Source organism: Arvicanthis niloticus, chromosome 5 (genome assembly GCF_011762505.2).
Source record: "Arvicanthis niloticus isolate mArvNil1 chromosome 5, mArvNil1.pat.X, whole genome shotgun sequence".
Classification (NCBI taxonomy): Eukaryota; Metazoa; Chordata; class Mammalia; order Rodentia; family Muridae; genus Arvicanthis; species Arvicanthis niloticus.
The window spans coordinates 36,643,029-36,661,086 of record NC_047662.1 but is presented as its reverse complement, the minus strand read 5'-3'; the positions used below and the strand labels follow the sequence as shown (position 1 = coordinate 36,661,086).

Here is an 18,058-nt window from a genome sequence, read left to right as displayed (position 1 = left end):
ACACTGAGGAAGAACTGGGCGTTTTGAGTCTTTCCCTCAAAGCAGGCAGAGTGTATCAAAATTGAGGTTCAGGAAATGATCTAATGAAAGTGGTAGAGAAGCACTGTGCACGTGATTTTTCTCAATACCGAGATCAGTACCTGGCCTGGGACACTTTAAGAATTGAAAATGCGCATGAAACGGCCTAGGGGGCTCCACTAGCCCAAGGCAGGAGGTTGGCTTTAAGAACACGCCTCCAGGGCCAGCGAGCCGCTACCCTGGTCAACCCAGCGGCGCCGGAGGCTGTGAGGAGGCGGGCCTAGGAGCGGAGCACGCGCAGTAGAAGGTTCCCGCATCGGCGTCGAAGCTGCGCCTTCAGCAATCGCAGTCACCTGTCACCACAGGCTGTCCCCGCCCCCTCCGCTGCCTGCGCGCGCAGAACATCGGAGGGCGCCGGCGGGAAGGGACACGGCGGGTAAGCGAGGCCTGCGTATGATCTGTGTTTCTCACAGGGTTGGGAACTTCCTCGTGTCCTCTCCGGTCCGGGAAGAGCGAGTGATTGGAGCTTTGGAACGCACCGTTCCTCCGCTTTCCTCCTGTCACCTCCGGAGGCGCTCTGACGGTCCAAGTGTTTTTGCCGTCCCCGAGCTTCCTCCAGTCTTACGGCGCCTCGGCCTCAGCTCTCCCAGCACCCACTGGGGAAACCCAAGGCCGGACCCTGTCTCCGACTTCTGCCGGCTCCAGTCTGAAATTCCTCCCCTGCTTGCGCTGTCAGTAGCACGGAGTTGATTTTCTTCTTTTAATGTCGACCAGTTTAAGTAGAATTCTACTTACAGCTTCCAACTCAAGCACAAAGAGTCTCAGCTGGACTTCTGGCCCCCTTACTGAATCAATTTTCAGATTCTCTTGAGAGGGAAATCGAGGCCACCAAAGCATAGGTCCTCTTTAGTCCCTCTGATTGTCTCCAACGTTAGCCAATAAACTGTATTGAGACGTCGTCCTTATGCACTAATCAGAACTTTGTTTTTCATGTTTGTATGAACAGTCATTTCCCAAGCCTCGGTTTAGGATGAGGTACTCCACAGTGGAGTACTATCAACATTTACTGAGGATGACAACAAACATTCTGACCCTCTACTGTCAAAGTGAATACTAAGTGAACTGTCTCTTGTAACAGGAGGCATTTGAGTTAGTGGCTGTGCTCTAATACCTTGAGTAAGAGAGAAATAGAGATAGCCTGGAATCATACCTCGGGGCTTCAGAATCTGCTATCACGGAGAATACAAGCAGCATCAACTCTGACAGGCACACCATGTTTAATAACATCTATAGGTCGAGTTTCCACATAGAGGGAAATAGATTGTATTTATGTGCCGCTTGTTTGTAAGATGTTGACATTGTGTACATGCTGAAGTAAATTTTAGTGGCTTCCTTTAAACCTCCCAAAAATTAGTTTCTAGATGGTCATGATTATCAGTTTTTATTTATTATTATTGTTGTTGTTGTTGGGACAAGCTTTTACTATGTAGTCTTGGCTGGCTTGGAACTAAGATCTCCCTGCCTCTGCACCACCACACCCAGCCCCAGACCGTTTTTTTTTTGTTGTTGTTGTTGTTTTTTGTTTTTTTTACTGATAATTTTAACTGAATACTATATACTGATTTTTTTTTTTTTTTAACATCAGCTTACAACAGTTCTGTCATTCTGATTACTGGTTTTCTTTGATGCCTAAATTATAAGACCTTAATCATTTTTTCCTTTGCTTTATCTGTTGATCTTATATTGCAAGAACTCGTGGTTTCTTCATTCAGTAACTTGAATTTTTCCCTTTGGTTCTCATAGCAATTTGTTATGTTGCTTAACTTCAACTTTTGTTTGGGAAATAAGAAATAATGAAAGGATTGGATTTTTGTTATCTCCTATTCATACCTACTTGAAGAAACCAAGCATTCTGAGATGAATATTGGCATGTTTGTTTTTGTTAAACCTATAAAAATTCAGGTCCAAGTTTCTGTACTTGGGTTTCATTCTCTACAACTTGGTCTGATAGTTTCTATGTAATATAATATGGTAGGAACAACCTTAGGCTTAGACAAAATAAACCTGAGACTGTTGGTACACGAATGCTGGGAAAACTTGGCTAGTTTCCTTCTCTGTGATCTTAGAGATTATCTTTTCTTCTCATAAAAATTACAATTGAGGATGAGGCATGGTTGCACAGGACTTTAATCCCAACACTCAGAAGGCAGGGGTAGATTGATCTTCTTGATTTGAGGGCAACTTAGTCTACATGATGAATTCCAGTCTGGCCAAGGCAAGGCTGCAAAGTGATACCATGTCTAAAAAAAAAACCAAAAACAAGCCAAAAACTACAATCAGCATAAATTTGTGAAGAAGCTAACAATTGAGGCAGATATGGTGGCACATGCCTGCAATCCCAGCAGTAAGTGTCAGAAGGCAGAAGGATCATTACAAGTTTGAGACCCTTATCTTATAAAACAAAACCGCAAGCCTTTTATTATTTATTTCACAAACATTTGAAATGCTGATATATGTTAGAGACTGATCCTGTAGCAGTAGAAGCTAGTTCCTTCTGTAAAGGAACTATTTTTCAGTAACTGTGTGCGTGCATGAGCTTGGATAGATGTGGCTGAATGTGATATAGACTGTAACATAGGTAAGGTTAGGGTGGCTAACAAGTCTAGAGAAGAGAGAATCAGGAAAACGTGTGGAACAGAGTCTTGGTTAAAACAAAGATCCACAAAGGCTTTCTATGTTGAATGAAACATACAGACGGAAAGATTTTAACCAGACATTTGTGCTGGTCACAGTGGATTTTTAGAAGTTCATCCTGCCTAACATGTCTACTTCTTAACTGTAGTGATAGAACTTCTTTCTGCCTTTGCTCAAGGTAGAGTTTCTGGCCATTCTTCATGTCTTACTGCTGTTAGCTTTTAGTGCTTATTTCTTCTGTGGAGCATCCGTTGGCTTGTTACTGACTACTTATTCCAAAAGCATATTAGAAGTCCTATCATGTAGTATGGCCCTTATTTGTTTGGTGTGTGTTCTATGATCGTAGATAAATTATAGAGAACATTTCATCTATATGTGAATAGAAACTATATTAACAAAGAGAGATATTCTTTGATCTTTGTGCTTTGTTTCTCAGGGTAGAAGCAGAAAATGGGCAGCAGTGTCTTTCACTAATCTGTGATCATCATGTCTAAGGAGGAGTGTGCCAAGGCTGCTGACAGTTCATTTTCCTCTGATAAACATGCCCAGCTCATCTTGGCCCAGATGAACAAAATGAGAAGTGGACAGCATTTCTGTGATGTACAGCTACAGGTGGGGAAGGAAACCTTTCAAGTTCATCGGCTGGTCCTGGCTGCCAGTAGTCCATACTTTGCAGCTTTGTTCACAGGAGGAATGAAAGAGTCCTCCAAAGACGTTGTACAGATTCTCGGAATTGAAGCTGGAATCTTTCAGTTACTTCTAGATTTCATTTATACAGGTATATCGATGTATTGGTTTTCTATTGCTGTAATAAAATATCATGACCAAAGTAATTTATATAAGCTTATTTATTTTTAAAGGTGTACTTATTTTTCTTTTATGTGAATGAGTGTTTTGTTGGCATGTGTATACATGAACCACTTGCATGTAGTACTTTTAGAGATAAGAAGAGGACATTGAATCCCCTAGAAATTACTCTTATAGTTAGGGAAAAAATGGAAACAAATACTTTATTTGGTCCAGTTTTGGGAAGATACTATGTTCTCCTTAAGCAGTTATGTAAAGGAGTCTGATGACATGCCTCAGTGGGTTAAGGTGCTTGCTACAAAGCCTCAGGACCTGAGTTCAATCCCTAAACCCACAGGGTGGAAAGAAAGCTCTGACTCCAGGAAATTGTTCTCTGACCTCCATGCATGACATGGTGATATGTATCTATACTACACAGACACACATGGGGTAGAGGTGGGAATAATGTAAAAAAAATTTTTTAAAAACTACTTAAGGGAAATTATTATGAGACTCAGTAAAGTGTTTTATTTTTTAAATGTGTGGTATTTGAGGTTAGTGAAATGGCTCTGTGGTTAAGGGTACTTAATCTTCTTTCAGAAGATCCAGGTTTGGTTCTCAACACCTGCTCAAAACCAATTCTAGTTCCAGTTTCAGGGGATCCAGTGACCTCTTCTGACCTCCACCTGTCATATATCACCTTACTAGACCATATGATCCTGCACTTTTCAACCTCAACTTGTTTGTTTTAATTTATTTATTTTTATTTTATATGCATTGATGTTTTGCCTGCAATTTGTGTGTCTGTGTGAGGGTGTCCATTCCTGGAGTTACAGATAGGAGCTGTCATATAGGCTCTGGGAGTCGAACCTGGGTTTTCTGGAAGAGCATTCAGTGCTTCAACTGCTGAGCCATCTCTCCAGACCCTTAAACCTCAATTTGTAGTCAGTGTTCTTCCTGTTTCTTTAATCTCTTTGGCCATTCACTCTTAAATAATTTTTTGAACATCCAATTGGACTAGATCATTGGGGGTAGAGAAGGTAAACCATGCATACACAAACTTTAATATACATATAGAATATGTGTGTGTGTGTGTATACACATATATATAGTTTTTTCTTTTTTTTTTTTTTTTTTTTTTGGTTTTTTTTGGAGACAGGGTTTCTCTGTGTAGTCCTGGCTGTCCTGGAACTCACTCTGTAGACCAGGCTAGCCTCGAACTCAGAAATCCGCCTGCCTCTGCCTCCCAAGTGCTGGGATTAAAGGTGTGCGCCACCACCGCCCGGTTAGTTTTTTCTAAAGAGAGTCTCACTATGTAGCTTTGGCTATCCTGGAACTCACTTTGAAGACCACGCTGGCCTTGAATTTAGAGAGATCTGCCTGTCTCTGCCTTCCAACCACTGGGTTAAAGGCCAGCTTAAACTTTATAAATAGAAAAAGAAAAATAAACTAGGGACAGACAGCTTAGTACAATGGCTGTTATAAAATGGATAAGGTGATTGTTGTAAAAAGCTGGGGTGGCCAGGCATAGTGGTGCACACATCCCAGCACTCAGGAAGCCGAGTGGGAGGATCTCTCTTGAGTTTCAGGTCAGCCAGGGCTACACAGTAAAACAATATCTAAAGAAATAAAGAAAAATGTAAAGGCTAAGTGTATAGCTCAGTGGTAGAGTAATTATCTATTATGTGCAAGGCTCTAGACCCTCAAAAGGGATACAAGTATAACACTAAATGAAAAGTTTATTAGGAAAGAGAATTATAGTACTTCTGCTACCTTAAATATAATTAGCAATTTAATATCCTCCAAAAGTTATTACATAAACTATGAAAGTGAAGCCAAGTAAGGTGGCACATAATTATCTCAGCAGTTGGGAGGTAGAGGCAGAAGAATCAGGAATTTAAGGTCATCCTTAGGTACAGAGACCCTATCTTAGAAAAAAGAAAAAATGAAAATGGAAAAAAAAGAAAAAATGAAATTGGGGCAAGAAATTAAAGTATTTAGTTGAAATATTTAGTAGTTCCTCATATGCTATAGATTCTTATTTATGCCTCATATTAAAGAAACTAAGACTGGAGCTAGAGAGATGGATCACAGTCAAGAGCACTGACTGCTCTACCAGAGGTGGTGGCTCACAACCATCTATGAGATCTAATACCCTCTACTGACATACATACAGACTAATAACCTCTACTGGTATACATGCAGACAGAGTACTCATATACATAAATAGATAAATAAATCTTAAAAACATTCTAACATTGTATGACATTATATCATAAATGACTATAGTAAACCTGCTTTGTTCCCCTTCCCAGTACCTCAGTTAGTTTGTTACATGCATATAATCTACATTAAAAGTATGAATTTTACTTGATGTAGTGTGCACTGCTTTAATCCCAGCATCTTGGAAGAAGAGACAAGACTGAAAGTTGGAAGTCAGCTTGCTCTATATAGTAAGACTTAGTCTCAAGAAGCAGGCAGAGTGTTGGCTTTAAGGTCAGACTAACCTGCAACTTGTTCAATCATACATTTTTAAAAACATTTTTTGAAGAATTATTCATTTTATGTTCTGTGGATGAGTTTTTACCTGCATCTATGTATGTGCATTAAATGTGTGCAGTGCCTGCAGTGGCCAAAAAGGGCTTTGGATTCTCATGGGAACGTATCAGTCACTGTGAGTTCTCACTTAGGTTCAGGGAAGTAAACCTGTGTCTTTGTAAGAGCATCAAGTGCTCTTAACTGCTTAACCACCTCTCTAGCCTGTCAGTCATATAATTTTGATAAGAATTATTTAAATTTCCTAGTTCTGGGTCAGGCGGTAGTGGTGCATGCTTTTAGTCCCAGCACTTGGGAAGCAGAGGCAGGTAGATTTCTGAGTTCAAAATCAGAGTGAGTTCCTTAATACAATAATAAGAAAACTGATATCTACTAGATAGGAGTATAGTAAATATTAAATAAGTATAAAGCAACTAAAACAGTGTCTGGCTTATTATGGTTGTTCCATAAATTGTATTTTGTTTTATTTGAGATAAGGTTTCATTATGCAGCACTGGTTGTTCTAGAGCTCACTATGTAGGTTAGGCTGGCCTTGAGCTCACTGAGATCCTCCTGTCTCAGCCTCCTAAGTGCTGGGATTGAAGACATGTACCACCAAGCCAGGCCTAGTTGTTCCATAAATGTTAAATATCATTGTCATTTAAGTTTTGGGTTTTTCCCCCCCACAAATCCTGTTTACTTAGTTTCTACTCTGCAAGCATTAAATTATTATTAAAGTCAAGTAAAATCATGAGCCAAACGTTCATTTTGATTTATTGGTTATTTTATCTTTCTATTTCCCTAGGATTAGTGAACATAGCTGTGAATAATGTCCAGGAGTTGATTGTTGCAGCAGACATGCTACAGTTGACTGAAGTTGTTAATCTTTGCTGTGATTTTCTGAAAGGACAAATTGATCCACAGAACTGCATTGGACTCTTTCAGTTCTCTGAGCAAATTGCCTGCCATGACCTTTTGGAATTTACAGAAAATTATATTCATGTCCATTTCTTGGAGGTTCATAGTGGGGAAGAGTTCCTGGCACTTACAAAAGATCAGCTGATCAAAATTCTACGAAGTGAAGAGCTTAGCATTGAAGATGAATACCAAGTCTTCTTAGCTGCCATGCAGTGGATTCTAAAAGATCTGGGAAAGAGAAGGAAACATGTAGTGGAAGTGTTAGATCCAGTTCGGTTCCCTTTGTTACCATCTCAGAGGCTTTTAAAGTACATAGAAGGTAACTCTTTACTGTATATCCAACTAGTTGATCTCCAAGATATCTCTCTCTCTCTCTCTCTCTCTCTCTCTCTCTCTCTCTCTCTCTCTCTGTGTGTGTGTGTGTGTGTGTGTGTGTGTGTGTGTGTGTGTGTGTGTGTAAAGGGTAGAGGTTGACTTGAGGTATCTTCCTCAGTTGTTCCTCACCTTGTGTTTTGAGACAAGATCTCTCATTGAGCCTGGAGCTTGCTGATCTAGACTGGCTAGCTAATAAGCCCCAGAGATCTTACTGTCTCCACCTCCCCGATTCTAGGATTTCAGGCTCATGCCATCATGTTGGGAATTTTCACATGGGTGATAGGATCAAACTTAGGTTCCTATACTTTTTGGTCAGAAGTCATTGAACAGCTGATACAGTATTATGGCTTCTGTGTAAACTTTGAATTATCTTCAGGTTCTAAGCATTTTAGTCTTTGTTTTATAATTGTTGGGGATTTCTTGTTTTAAGGTGTAGTCTAGGCTGGGTCAAATTCACAATCTTCCTGGTGTGTACTCCCACAACCAGGGAGATTTCTAGTTCTGAGTAACAACAGCAGAAAGACATACATACATACACACACACACACACACACACACACACACACACACACATACACGATTAGAAACATAAAATAAATCTTGATTTGGTTTTAAAGACACTGTTTCTCTGTGGAGCCCTGGCTGTCCTGGAGCTCACTATGGTGATCGAGCTGGTGTCAGACCCTGAGATCTGCCTCCCCTGCCTCCAAAGTGTGGGATAAAGGTGTGCCACCACTGCCCAGCTACCTTACGTTTCCTTTTTTTTTTTTTTTTTTTTTTTTTTTTTTTTTTTTTTGTAACTTGAAGGACAAAAGGTGAATATCATTACAAATAAAATGATAGTTTCAGTTTTGAGCAGTGTCAGCTTTCTGCTAAGAGAAATTGGGCACTTAGGATTTTTACTTTTCTTTCCATCTACATTTTCTGTTTATAGCCATCATATTTATGTTCCAGCCATGAGTCGCTTGGCTTGTTGCCTTGATCTCTCTATTCAGATGATTTTGGTGCTAATAGATGATTTCCAGCTGTAGTTTGTGTGTTTAAGACAGGATTTCATGTAGCTGGAGTTGGGCATTAACTCAGTCTACAGCCAAGAGTGGCCTCACACTTCTGTTGCTGCTGACTCCTTTGTCTCACAAGTGCTGGATTACAGCCATGTGATCACACACCCAGCTTCAAGTATGGAGGGTTTTTATTACCAAATTTTCTTCTTTTATTCATGGTTTGGGTTGGTCAGATTAAATTTTTATTTTTATTATTTAAAATTTTAATGTACGTATTTTGCCTGCATGTGTGTCTATGTATTATGTCTGTGCCTGATGCTCAAGGAAGCAAAAAGAGGTCAGATCCTCTGGAACAGGAATTATAGATGTTTATGAGCCCCATGTAGGTTCTAGAAATTGAACTTAGTTCTCTTCAAAAACCATGCTTGCTTAATTGTTGAACCATCTTTCCAGGCCAATGGGTTTGCTGGATTTTTTTGTTTTTATGGGGTTTTTTTTTTGGTTTGTTGTTGTTGTTGTTTTGTTTTGTTTTTCGAGACAGGGTTTCTCTGTGTAGCCCTGGCTATCCTGGAACTCATTCTGTAGACCAGGCTGGCCTAGAACTCAGAAATCTGCCTGCTTCTGCCTCCCAAGTCCTGGGATAAAGGCATGCATCACTACAACTGTCTTTTTCATAGAAAAAACATGGCTGTTGTAGTTCCTGAATCCTTTCATATTTGAAATTTTCTTGGTGTTGCTTTTTAAATTTAAATTTAGGTTTACATAATACTCTTTAACTATGATAGTATTCCTGTTCTTTTTTAATTTGGTAAGGCATAATGTTTTAATGTTATTTGTGGAGTCGGCTATAGGAGTATGAGAATGCGGGTGGTGGCCTGTGCCAGGGCTTTCAGGGGCCCGCCAGCTGTATAGATAATGATCTGTATAGATAATAGTCCTTTATCTCCCAGCTAGCCCATCTTCTCAACCCGACTAATTCTGGTCTGCATCCCGCCTGGTTGCCAGGTTTACCTCTCTGCTGGCTCTAATTGTCCACCTCCGTACCTGCTGGCTGAATCTCTAGCTTCTGATTTCTTGTCCCAGAGACTCTTTCTCTGCACGGAAGTTCCACCTTCCTCTTCTTGCTCAGCCATTGGCCGTCAGATTTTTTTTTTTTTAAAGATTTATTTATTTAAATGACTACACTGTAGTTATCTTCAGACACACCAGAAGAGGCCATCAGATGGTTGTGAGCCACCATGTGGTTGCTGGGAATTGAACTCAGGACCCCTGGAAGAGCAGTCAGTGCTATTAACCACTGAGTCATTTCTCCAGCCCCCCCCCCCCCCCCCCCCGTCAGATTTTTATTAAGCAAATGAGGAAGTTGTGTTTATCAGCAAGTGAGGAAGGTAAACATTTACAAAATAGAAAGGTGATGGGTACAGAAGTAACAGCTGAATGTGAGACACACCATCATACAGTTTACTCCAACTGTGCCAGAGGGGAACAATTTGTAAGAATGATGTGGAGTCCTTCTTTCCACCTTGTAGGTCCTAAGGATTGAACTTGGGTCTTCAGGTTTGATGGTAAAATGCTTTGACCCACTGAACCATCATGACAGCCTATAAAACAGTTTGTGTTTGTTTTCAGTGATTTCTTTCTTTCTTTCTTTCTTTCTTGCTTTCTTTCTTCTTTCTTTCTTTCTCTCTTTCTTTTTAATAGTCTTTGGAATTCTTTCATTATTCTTGATTTTTGTTGTTTTTGTTTTGTTTGCTATTTTTAAAAATTAGATTCTATCATGTTTTCTTTATTTTTGGAAGTTCTTAGTATGAGGGTGCATGTCTGTAATCCTAGTATACAGGTGGCAAAAACAGGAGAAGCACTGCAAATTTGAGTCCAGCCTAGACTGCATAGTGAGTGCTAGGCCAACCTGGACTAATTAATGGTCAGACAGAGACCTCTCAAAAAAAATACATAAATAAATAAATAAGTTTAATTTTCCCCTCACTTTGGGAAAGGTTTTCATGTGCAATTTCTGAATATTTTTATATATCATTTGACAATCATCTTTAGTAAAATCTTGGGAACCATCAATAGATATTTTGGAGTAAGAATGAACAACTGAAAAGCAAAGCAGAGGCAGTTGAGAAACAGAAGTAATTAATCCAGCATCTAGGTTGGATTAGAGCTCAGTGGAGGCTAGCCCAGCATAATTCAGCGCTGGGTTTAATCCAAGGTAAGGACATGAGCCCTAGAGCCTCATTTCACCACCCCTGTCTCAGGCTAGAAAGATACAGTGAGACACAGCAAGTCTGGTTCAAAGTTTCTACTGGAGAATACAAAGTAATTGCACTAAGATAAAAAGACAGAGAGGGAGAATCAGTTCTTTGTCAGAGCAGGGTTTGAACTATGTAAACAACATGGGGGTGGGGGGAAGGGGAAGCATCTATTGCAGTAGATCCCAGGGAAAATAAGAGAAAGAAATGGAAGGATTCAGCCTGGGTAGAGGAACAGGTGGGCGGGTAGGGTGTGAGGGGAAATAGCCATAAACAGAAACACATTCCTCTTGAAATTCAGACAATAGAGTTCTAAAAATATATAAATTTAGCAGGGTGGTGGTGGTTCACTCTTTTCATCCCAGCAGTCAGGAGACAGGCATGCAGATCTCTGTGAGTTCCAGGATGTCCAGGGCTATACAGAGAAATCTGTCTCAAAAAAAGTTAAAAAATAAATAACTAAATAAAATAAATAAACACACACGTATTCTAAAACAGGAGCATTAGGATAGGAGGAGATGTATTGCTAAGATGATGAAGTTAAAATTGAAACACCAATATTGTAGAAAGGCATATACATGGTATACAGGCATGCATGCAGTCAAAACACCCATCCACATAAATAAAATGAATTGTAAAAAATTTTAAAGATTTTTTTCTTGCTTTAACTCATCATTTTTAAAGGTTTCTAACATAAATATAATTTTTTTTGAACTCAGGTACTCACACATGCTGAGGCAGGTGCCTTCCCACTGAGCCTGGCCCTGATAATTGTGAACTTGGTTCATTTTGCCATCTTTATTTGGAAAGCATTATATAACTATTTGTGATTTCAGTATTTTTTTTTAAAACTTTTAAATTACATTTCTATGTACTTGTGTATATATTTATGTGGGTTCAAGCATACCTCAGATCAGAGGAGGGCAGCAGAAAGTTTGAGGGGCTGGTTCTCTTCCACCATAGAGATTCCAGGAATGAAACTCAGGTCATCAGGCTTGGCAGCAAATGCCTTTACCTGTTAAACCCATCTCATGTCCCATTTAAAACATTTACAATCTATTTGGATAGATTTAAGGAAAGTATATTCCTTGGTAGCAATTATAAAAATAATATTTTCTATTGTAAGAAATGTACCATTGTTTGATAAGGGGTTTATTTTTTGAAGGATTTATTTTATTTTAAATAATGTGTATGTCTGTGTGTTGGTAAGTGCATGTAAGTGTGGGTGCCTCCAGGGTGTGGATGCTCGTGGATGTGGATGTGGATTGCTTTGAGCTGAAATTATAAGTGTGGTTGGTGGGAACCGGACTTGGGTCCTCTGTGACGGCAGCATATTCCTTTAATCCTCTCCAACACCAATGATGGGGGGGGGTGTCATTATTGTTTTTTGTTTTGTTTTGTTTTGTTTGTCTTTCTTTTTTGAGACTGGGTCCAGGATGGCCTAGACCCCACAGAGACTCTCCTGCCTCTGCCTCTTGAGTGCTGGGATTAAAGGCGTGTGCCACCATGACTGACCAGGAAATGTTTCTTTTCAGTAATATTTGAAAGTCATTTAAAACATTGTCTTTTTAAATACTGCTTAGGAGTATCTGATTTTAATCTTCGAGTTGCACTGCAAACACTTTTGAAAGAGTACTGTGAGGTCTGCAAGTCTCCCAAAGAGAACAAGTTTTGTAGTTTTCTGCAGACATCTAAAGTTCGACCTCGGAAGAAAGCAAGAAAATATCTGTATGCAGTAGGTAAGAAACTTTGGGTAATAATGGAAATAATTTTCAGGATAAGAGCTTTACTAGTTTGTTGTTACTATGCAAGTGTTACTAATATGCAAGGCCATCAGAATCATATTTAGTTTTATGTTTAGGCTTAAGATTAGTGAATTGAATTTGCATAATAGGTTGAACACATTTAAAACCTGATAGCTTCTCGTCCAACATTCTATTCTGTGTTCTAAATCTTTGGTCTCTGATTACCTAGTTGCCATTAAATGACTGTCTGCAGTTTATTTATTTATTTATTTATTTATTTATTTATTTATTTATTGTGTGAATGCACATACATGGGCCATAGTGTATGTGTGTGAGAGGACAACTTAGAGAAGTTGTTTTCCTTCCCCCACTTAGCAGGCCCAGAAATTGAAGTCAGGTCGTCAGGCTGGACAGCCAATGCCTTTCCCTGCTGAGCTACTTCACCAGCACAAGAAACATTTCTGTAAAAGTTAAAATTTTGCTAGGCATACTAGCTCATGCCTACAATTCTAGCATTCTGAGGCAGAGGCAGAAGGCGTGTCATCAATTCAAAGTCAACCTGGGTTACTTAGTGAGTTCTGAGTCAGCTGAAGCTACAGTATGACACTGTCTTTAAAAACACAAACCTTAAATTCAAGGGAAATATATTTAACAATTTGAACTCTTCATAATGTCTTAGATAGTCATTAGGGATGATAAAATAAGTGGTTTCCAAAGTGTTTTGACAGCATGATCCATAAGAGGACTCTTTCTGTGACCTTGGAATCTGTAGAGTCCTCTAGGAACAGAAGTTCTAAAAGACAGATATGTCTGGGAGGCTGTGGTGCAAGGCTATTTTTCAAGGCTATAAGCAAGTTCTCAGCACCAAAGAACACACAGCTCATCTTAAAACTGAAGATCTTTATGCCTGAGATGAAACTGAGTTCTATTCAGGCAAGAGATGTACTTATGTGTATAAAGCAAAAAGGACACAGTGATTCCTGGAGAGTGAGCCAGGAGAAGTAACTGAGGCCCCCAGAAACAATGGCAGGTTAATGTCAGATTCCAAAGCAACCTTCCTGCAAAGACTGTTGGGCACAGGAGCCATGTGATCTTGTCCCCTCCTGATTTAAACTAAAGAAAATGGACTTACAGACTGGGCGTGGTGTGCAAGACTTCAGTCTCAGCACTAGGAAGACAGATTAGGTGTTAAAGCTTTATCTGTTAGCTTTTTCTGTATGAGTTCAAAGCTATGTACATAACCAGGGCTATGTAGAGAGAGACTGTGTCTCAAAAAAAAAATGGATTTGTGCAAAAAAATCGGAGGAACATGTCAAAAAATTTTAATTTTAAATGATTAAAATTGGCCGGGCCGTGGTGGCGCACGCCTTTAATCCCAGCACTTGGGAGGCAGAGGCAGGCGGATTTCTGAGTTCGAGGCCAGCCTGGTCTACAGAGAGAGTTCCAGGACAGCCAGGGCTACACAGAGAAAGCCTGTCTTGGAGGAAAAAAAAAAAGAGTCCTTTAACTATTAAAAGTGGTCAATATATAAAATATATAGCATATAAGGTTATCCAGATGTATTAGATATGCTATGGTTTCTATATAATTGTCTATGTATAATATAGCTCATAGTTACACAAGATGAATGGTATGAATACTTTTTACATATTATCCCATGTAAACTTTCCTTTGGAGTGTGTACTATATTTTTTTGATAAGTGGATGGGTTGGGAAAACATGAATTTCAATTCATTATTTTTACTTTGTTTTATTTTTTATTTTGTTTTGTTTTGTTGTGTTGTTTTTTTTTTTTTTACAGGCAGGGTTTCTCTGTATAGCCCTGATTGTCCTGGAACTCACTATGTAGACCAGGCTAGCCTCAAACTCAGACATCAACCTGCTTCTGCTTCCCAAGTCCTGGGATTAAAGGTGTGCACCACTGCTACCCGACTTTTGCTTTACTTTTTAAAAACTTATTTCCTGTGTTGTTATTATGTGTATGGTGTCTATGTGTGCATGCACATGCCACGGTGTGTGTGTGTGCATGGAGTTAGTTATTTCCTTCTACATTAATGTGAGTTCCAGGGATTGAACTTGGGTTTTCAGACTTAAGTGACAAATGCCTTTTCCCACTGGTCAACTCAACAATCTTCAACCCACTTTTTTTTTTTTTTTAAGATATGCTTTTTAAAAAATTTTTAATTATGTGCATATGTGTGTATCTCTGTGTGGAAACATGCATGTGTGAGTACAGCTGCCTGCAAACTCCAGAAGAGGGTGTCAGATCCCTGGAATTCCGGTGGTTCCCTATCCTTTGCAATAGTACATACACTTTCACACCAGGCTATCCCAGCATCCCCTCAACACACTGTTTTTAATTGAGACATACAAAAGTCATAATGAAAGTTTATAATTAGTTAAAGGACATGGCCTACACATATTTTATATAGCCTTCTATTATAAATGTGATCATATGGTTAAACACTGAGATTAATATCTCATTTCATATAGGCCATAATTTTCCAGGACTTGGCATAATTGAGAGGTATGTATTTTATATACTCTTGAATAGAGGTGACAGTCTCTAAGCTATATAAATGTTTAGCTGTGGAGGCCTAGATTTTCCTCACTACTTCCATTTCCATATTTAGCAGTAAATGTTTGTTGTGGTTTCCTTCCTACTTTTAGGTGGATATACACGGTTGCAGGGCGGCCGCTGGAGTGATAGCAGAGCCCTCAGCTGTGTAGAGCGTTTTGACACCTTCAGCCAGTACTGGACCACCGTATCTTCACTTCATCAGGCTCGGTGTGGACTTGGAGTTGCAGTTTTAGGAGGGATGGTCTATGCTATTGGAGGTAATGATAAAAGTATCTCATTTCTCTCATTAGTTTACTTGACTACATTGTTTGTATATCTGTCCTCTCGAAGGTACTGTGACCATCTTCATTCTTTCTTGTTTCCTCCCCTCTCCCTTAGGTGTTTTTAATAAAAAGAATTATTTATAAAATACCCATCTCTTTGAACTTAACTTATATGCCAATACATACTTCATAATTAACATGTCTACACCAAAATCTGTATTTTCCTCCCAAGATTTGCCATGTTCTGGATAGTAGCAATGGTTTACCTAGTGGGTCAGAACAACGCTGTAGACATCTTCTTTGTTCCTTCAGTACTGAGTGATTGATCCTAGAGCCTCATGAATGTGAGGCCAGCACTACCAATGAGCTGAAGACACCCTCAAAACTTCAAGTGTCCTCCAGGTTGTCTTCATTCACACCTATATGCAGTCCAACAGTATTTATATAGATGTATCTACTTCAACATTATATTGCCTTAATCTTGATGTTTCTGTTTTAATCTCTAAAGTCTGCTCTTACGTTTTGAATCTGATCATGTTACTGTCCTATTCTCTCTCTTTTTTTAAGATCTACTTATTTATTAAAGATTTATTTATTTAGTTTTATGTATATGAGTGCACTGTAGCTGTCTTCAGACACACCAGAAGAAGGCATCAGGTCCCATTACAGATGGTTGTGAACCACCGTGTGGTTGCTGGGAATTGAACTCAGGATCTCTGGAAGAACAGTCAGTGCTCTTACCCGCTGAGCCATCTCTCCAGCCCCCTACTGTCCTATTCTCAACTCCAGAATGGCTCCTTGTTTACTGTTGAAGGGAAAATCTAGTGTAGGAGCTGAAGATGTAGATCAGCTGGTATGATGCTTGTTTAACACGCAGGAAGCCCTGGCTTCAGTTCTCAGCATTGTATAATTCATAGATGCTGGTCCTTGGCTGTAATGACAGCACTCAAGAGGTAGAGGCAGGAGGTCAGAAGTTCAAAGTCATTCTCAGCAGCACAAATAGTTTGAGGCCAGCCAGGGTTACATAAGACCTATCTCAAAAAAGAGGGAGAAGCCAGAAAGATGGCTCAGCAGTTAAGAGAACTGGTTGTCCTTCCAGGAGATCCAGGTTCTGTCCCAACATCCACGTGGTGGCTAACAACCTCCTGTAATTCTAGTTCCAGAGGATCTGATACCCTATCTGTATACAGTGTCTCTGCATACACTGTATACATGTAGTACAAGATGTTCATGGAAACAAAATACACATATACATAAAATAGAAATAAAATGTAAAAAAAAATTATAAAAAGAAAAATTCAGGGCCAGGTTTAGTGGTGAATTCCTTTTATCCTAGGACTTTCGAGGCAGAGGTAGGCAGGTCTCTGAGTTCAAGGCCGCCTGGTCTATAGAGTGAGTTTCAGCACAGCCAAGGCTATACAGTTAAAACCTGTCTCAAAAAACAGAAACAAAAACAACAACAACAAAACCAAACCAAAACCAAGAAAAAGAAAAATCCATTTTCATTAAATATTTATTTTCCATACATGATTTTTTCTTTTTCAAGAAAATACCACTATCATTTTACTCTTCACTGTATTGAACTTTACCATCTTTTTTCCTTTTTTTCTTAGAAAAGCTACCCTTATTCTAGTTTAATTGCTTCAATTTTCTCAGCTTTAAAAGAAAGATGGCATAAAAAACAATTTAAACACTTAGTAATGGCTACAATTTTATCAAAGTATGTAAATTTGTTCCTATAGTTAGACTCATGTTTGAGAATCTTTTTTATGCATTCTTTATTATTTATTTATATGTATATATGCATAAGTGTGGCATGGTGTTGGATGTGGGATCAAGGAGTGGCTGAGGGAGGTGAAGTCACAAACCCTGGAAATGACTCCAGGGATCAGCATCCAGGAGCAGATGTACGGCACTGCACAGCAGCAAGCATTTTTATCCAGCAGTGGACCAATGGGAGATTGAAGATGCTCTGGAGTAGCCAACCACCCCACTGGTCATATGGGGAGGTGCCAGGCTGCCAGCACCCATGAGGACTTATGTAAAGACTGGGAAGCAGCTACCACCCTATTCTAGGCCCATTCTGAGGTTCCACGAGGTTGCTAGGATTCTCAGTTTTATGTCAAGGGGTATGCCAACAGACATGGGCACTTGTACTATTTGGGCGGTCATGGAAGCTTCCCTCACTGTCCTCTGGGCCCTACTCAGGCACCAGACACACCATGGCATACATGTGGATGTCAGAGAAAACTTGTAGGAGTTGATTCTTTTCTTCCACCATCTGGATTCAGATGATAAGTTTTGGTGCCTTTATCTGATGATTTATCTCATAAGCCTTGAGAATTCTTTCATGTATATCTGCTGTAGGATTTTCAGGACTTTTTTCTACCTTCCAATTAGAAGAAATAAACATGCTCATTAAAAACTGAATCTCAGAGGAGTTTGAGGCAAACCCAGTCTTACCTAGTGAGTTCGAGGACAGCTAGGGTTGCATAGAGACCCTGTTTCAAAGAAACGACAAAAACAAACAAACAAACAAACAAACAAATAGGATGGGCATGGTGGAACATACCTTAATTCCAGCACTGAGAAGGCGGAAGCAGAATCTCTGTAGGCCAGCCTGGTCTACATAGGGAAATCCAGGATAGCCAGACTAACTAGAAAGACTCTGTTATAGTGGGACTTTGTCAGACCCACCAGCAGTATAAATACTGACATAGAAGATTTTTAATATTTGAAAGCTTAGGCCTTTTAGCTCGGGCAATCTCCAAGCCAGCAATCTAGTAGAACCCAATTGATCTTGGCACCGTGTCCCATCACGTGGCTAACTCTGCCTCTCTGTCCTTTTCCACTCTAGTCTTTCCCTTCACTTCAGTGTCCACTG

The 18,058-nt window shown here is 39.6% G+C and overlaps 1 protein-coding gene across 5 annotated transcripts in view; it reads left to right on the top strand.

Moving 5' to 3' along the window:
• Window positions 1-305: 305 nt before the first annotated feature.
• Window positions 306-18,058, top strand: part of Ipp (intracisternal A particle-promoted polypeptide) — a 44,757-nt gene continuing 27,004 nt past the window's right edge. For 3 of the 5 annotated variants that reach the window (XM_076934392.1, XM_076934393.1, XM_034503985.2), the window contains exons 1-5: window positions 306-454; window positions 3,149-3,490; window positions 6,839-7,270; window positions 12,169-12,324; window positions 15,001-15,168. In XM_076934392.1, coding sequence (XP_076790507.1) covers window positions 3,199-3,490; window positions 6,839-7,270; window positions 12,169-12,324; window positions 15,001-15,168 — 1,048 coding nt within the window. In that variant the 5' untranslated portion in view covers window positions 306-454; window positions 3,149-3,198. The other 2 variants (XM_076934391.1, XM_076934394.1) reach the window with 2 other exon arrangements.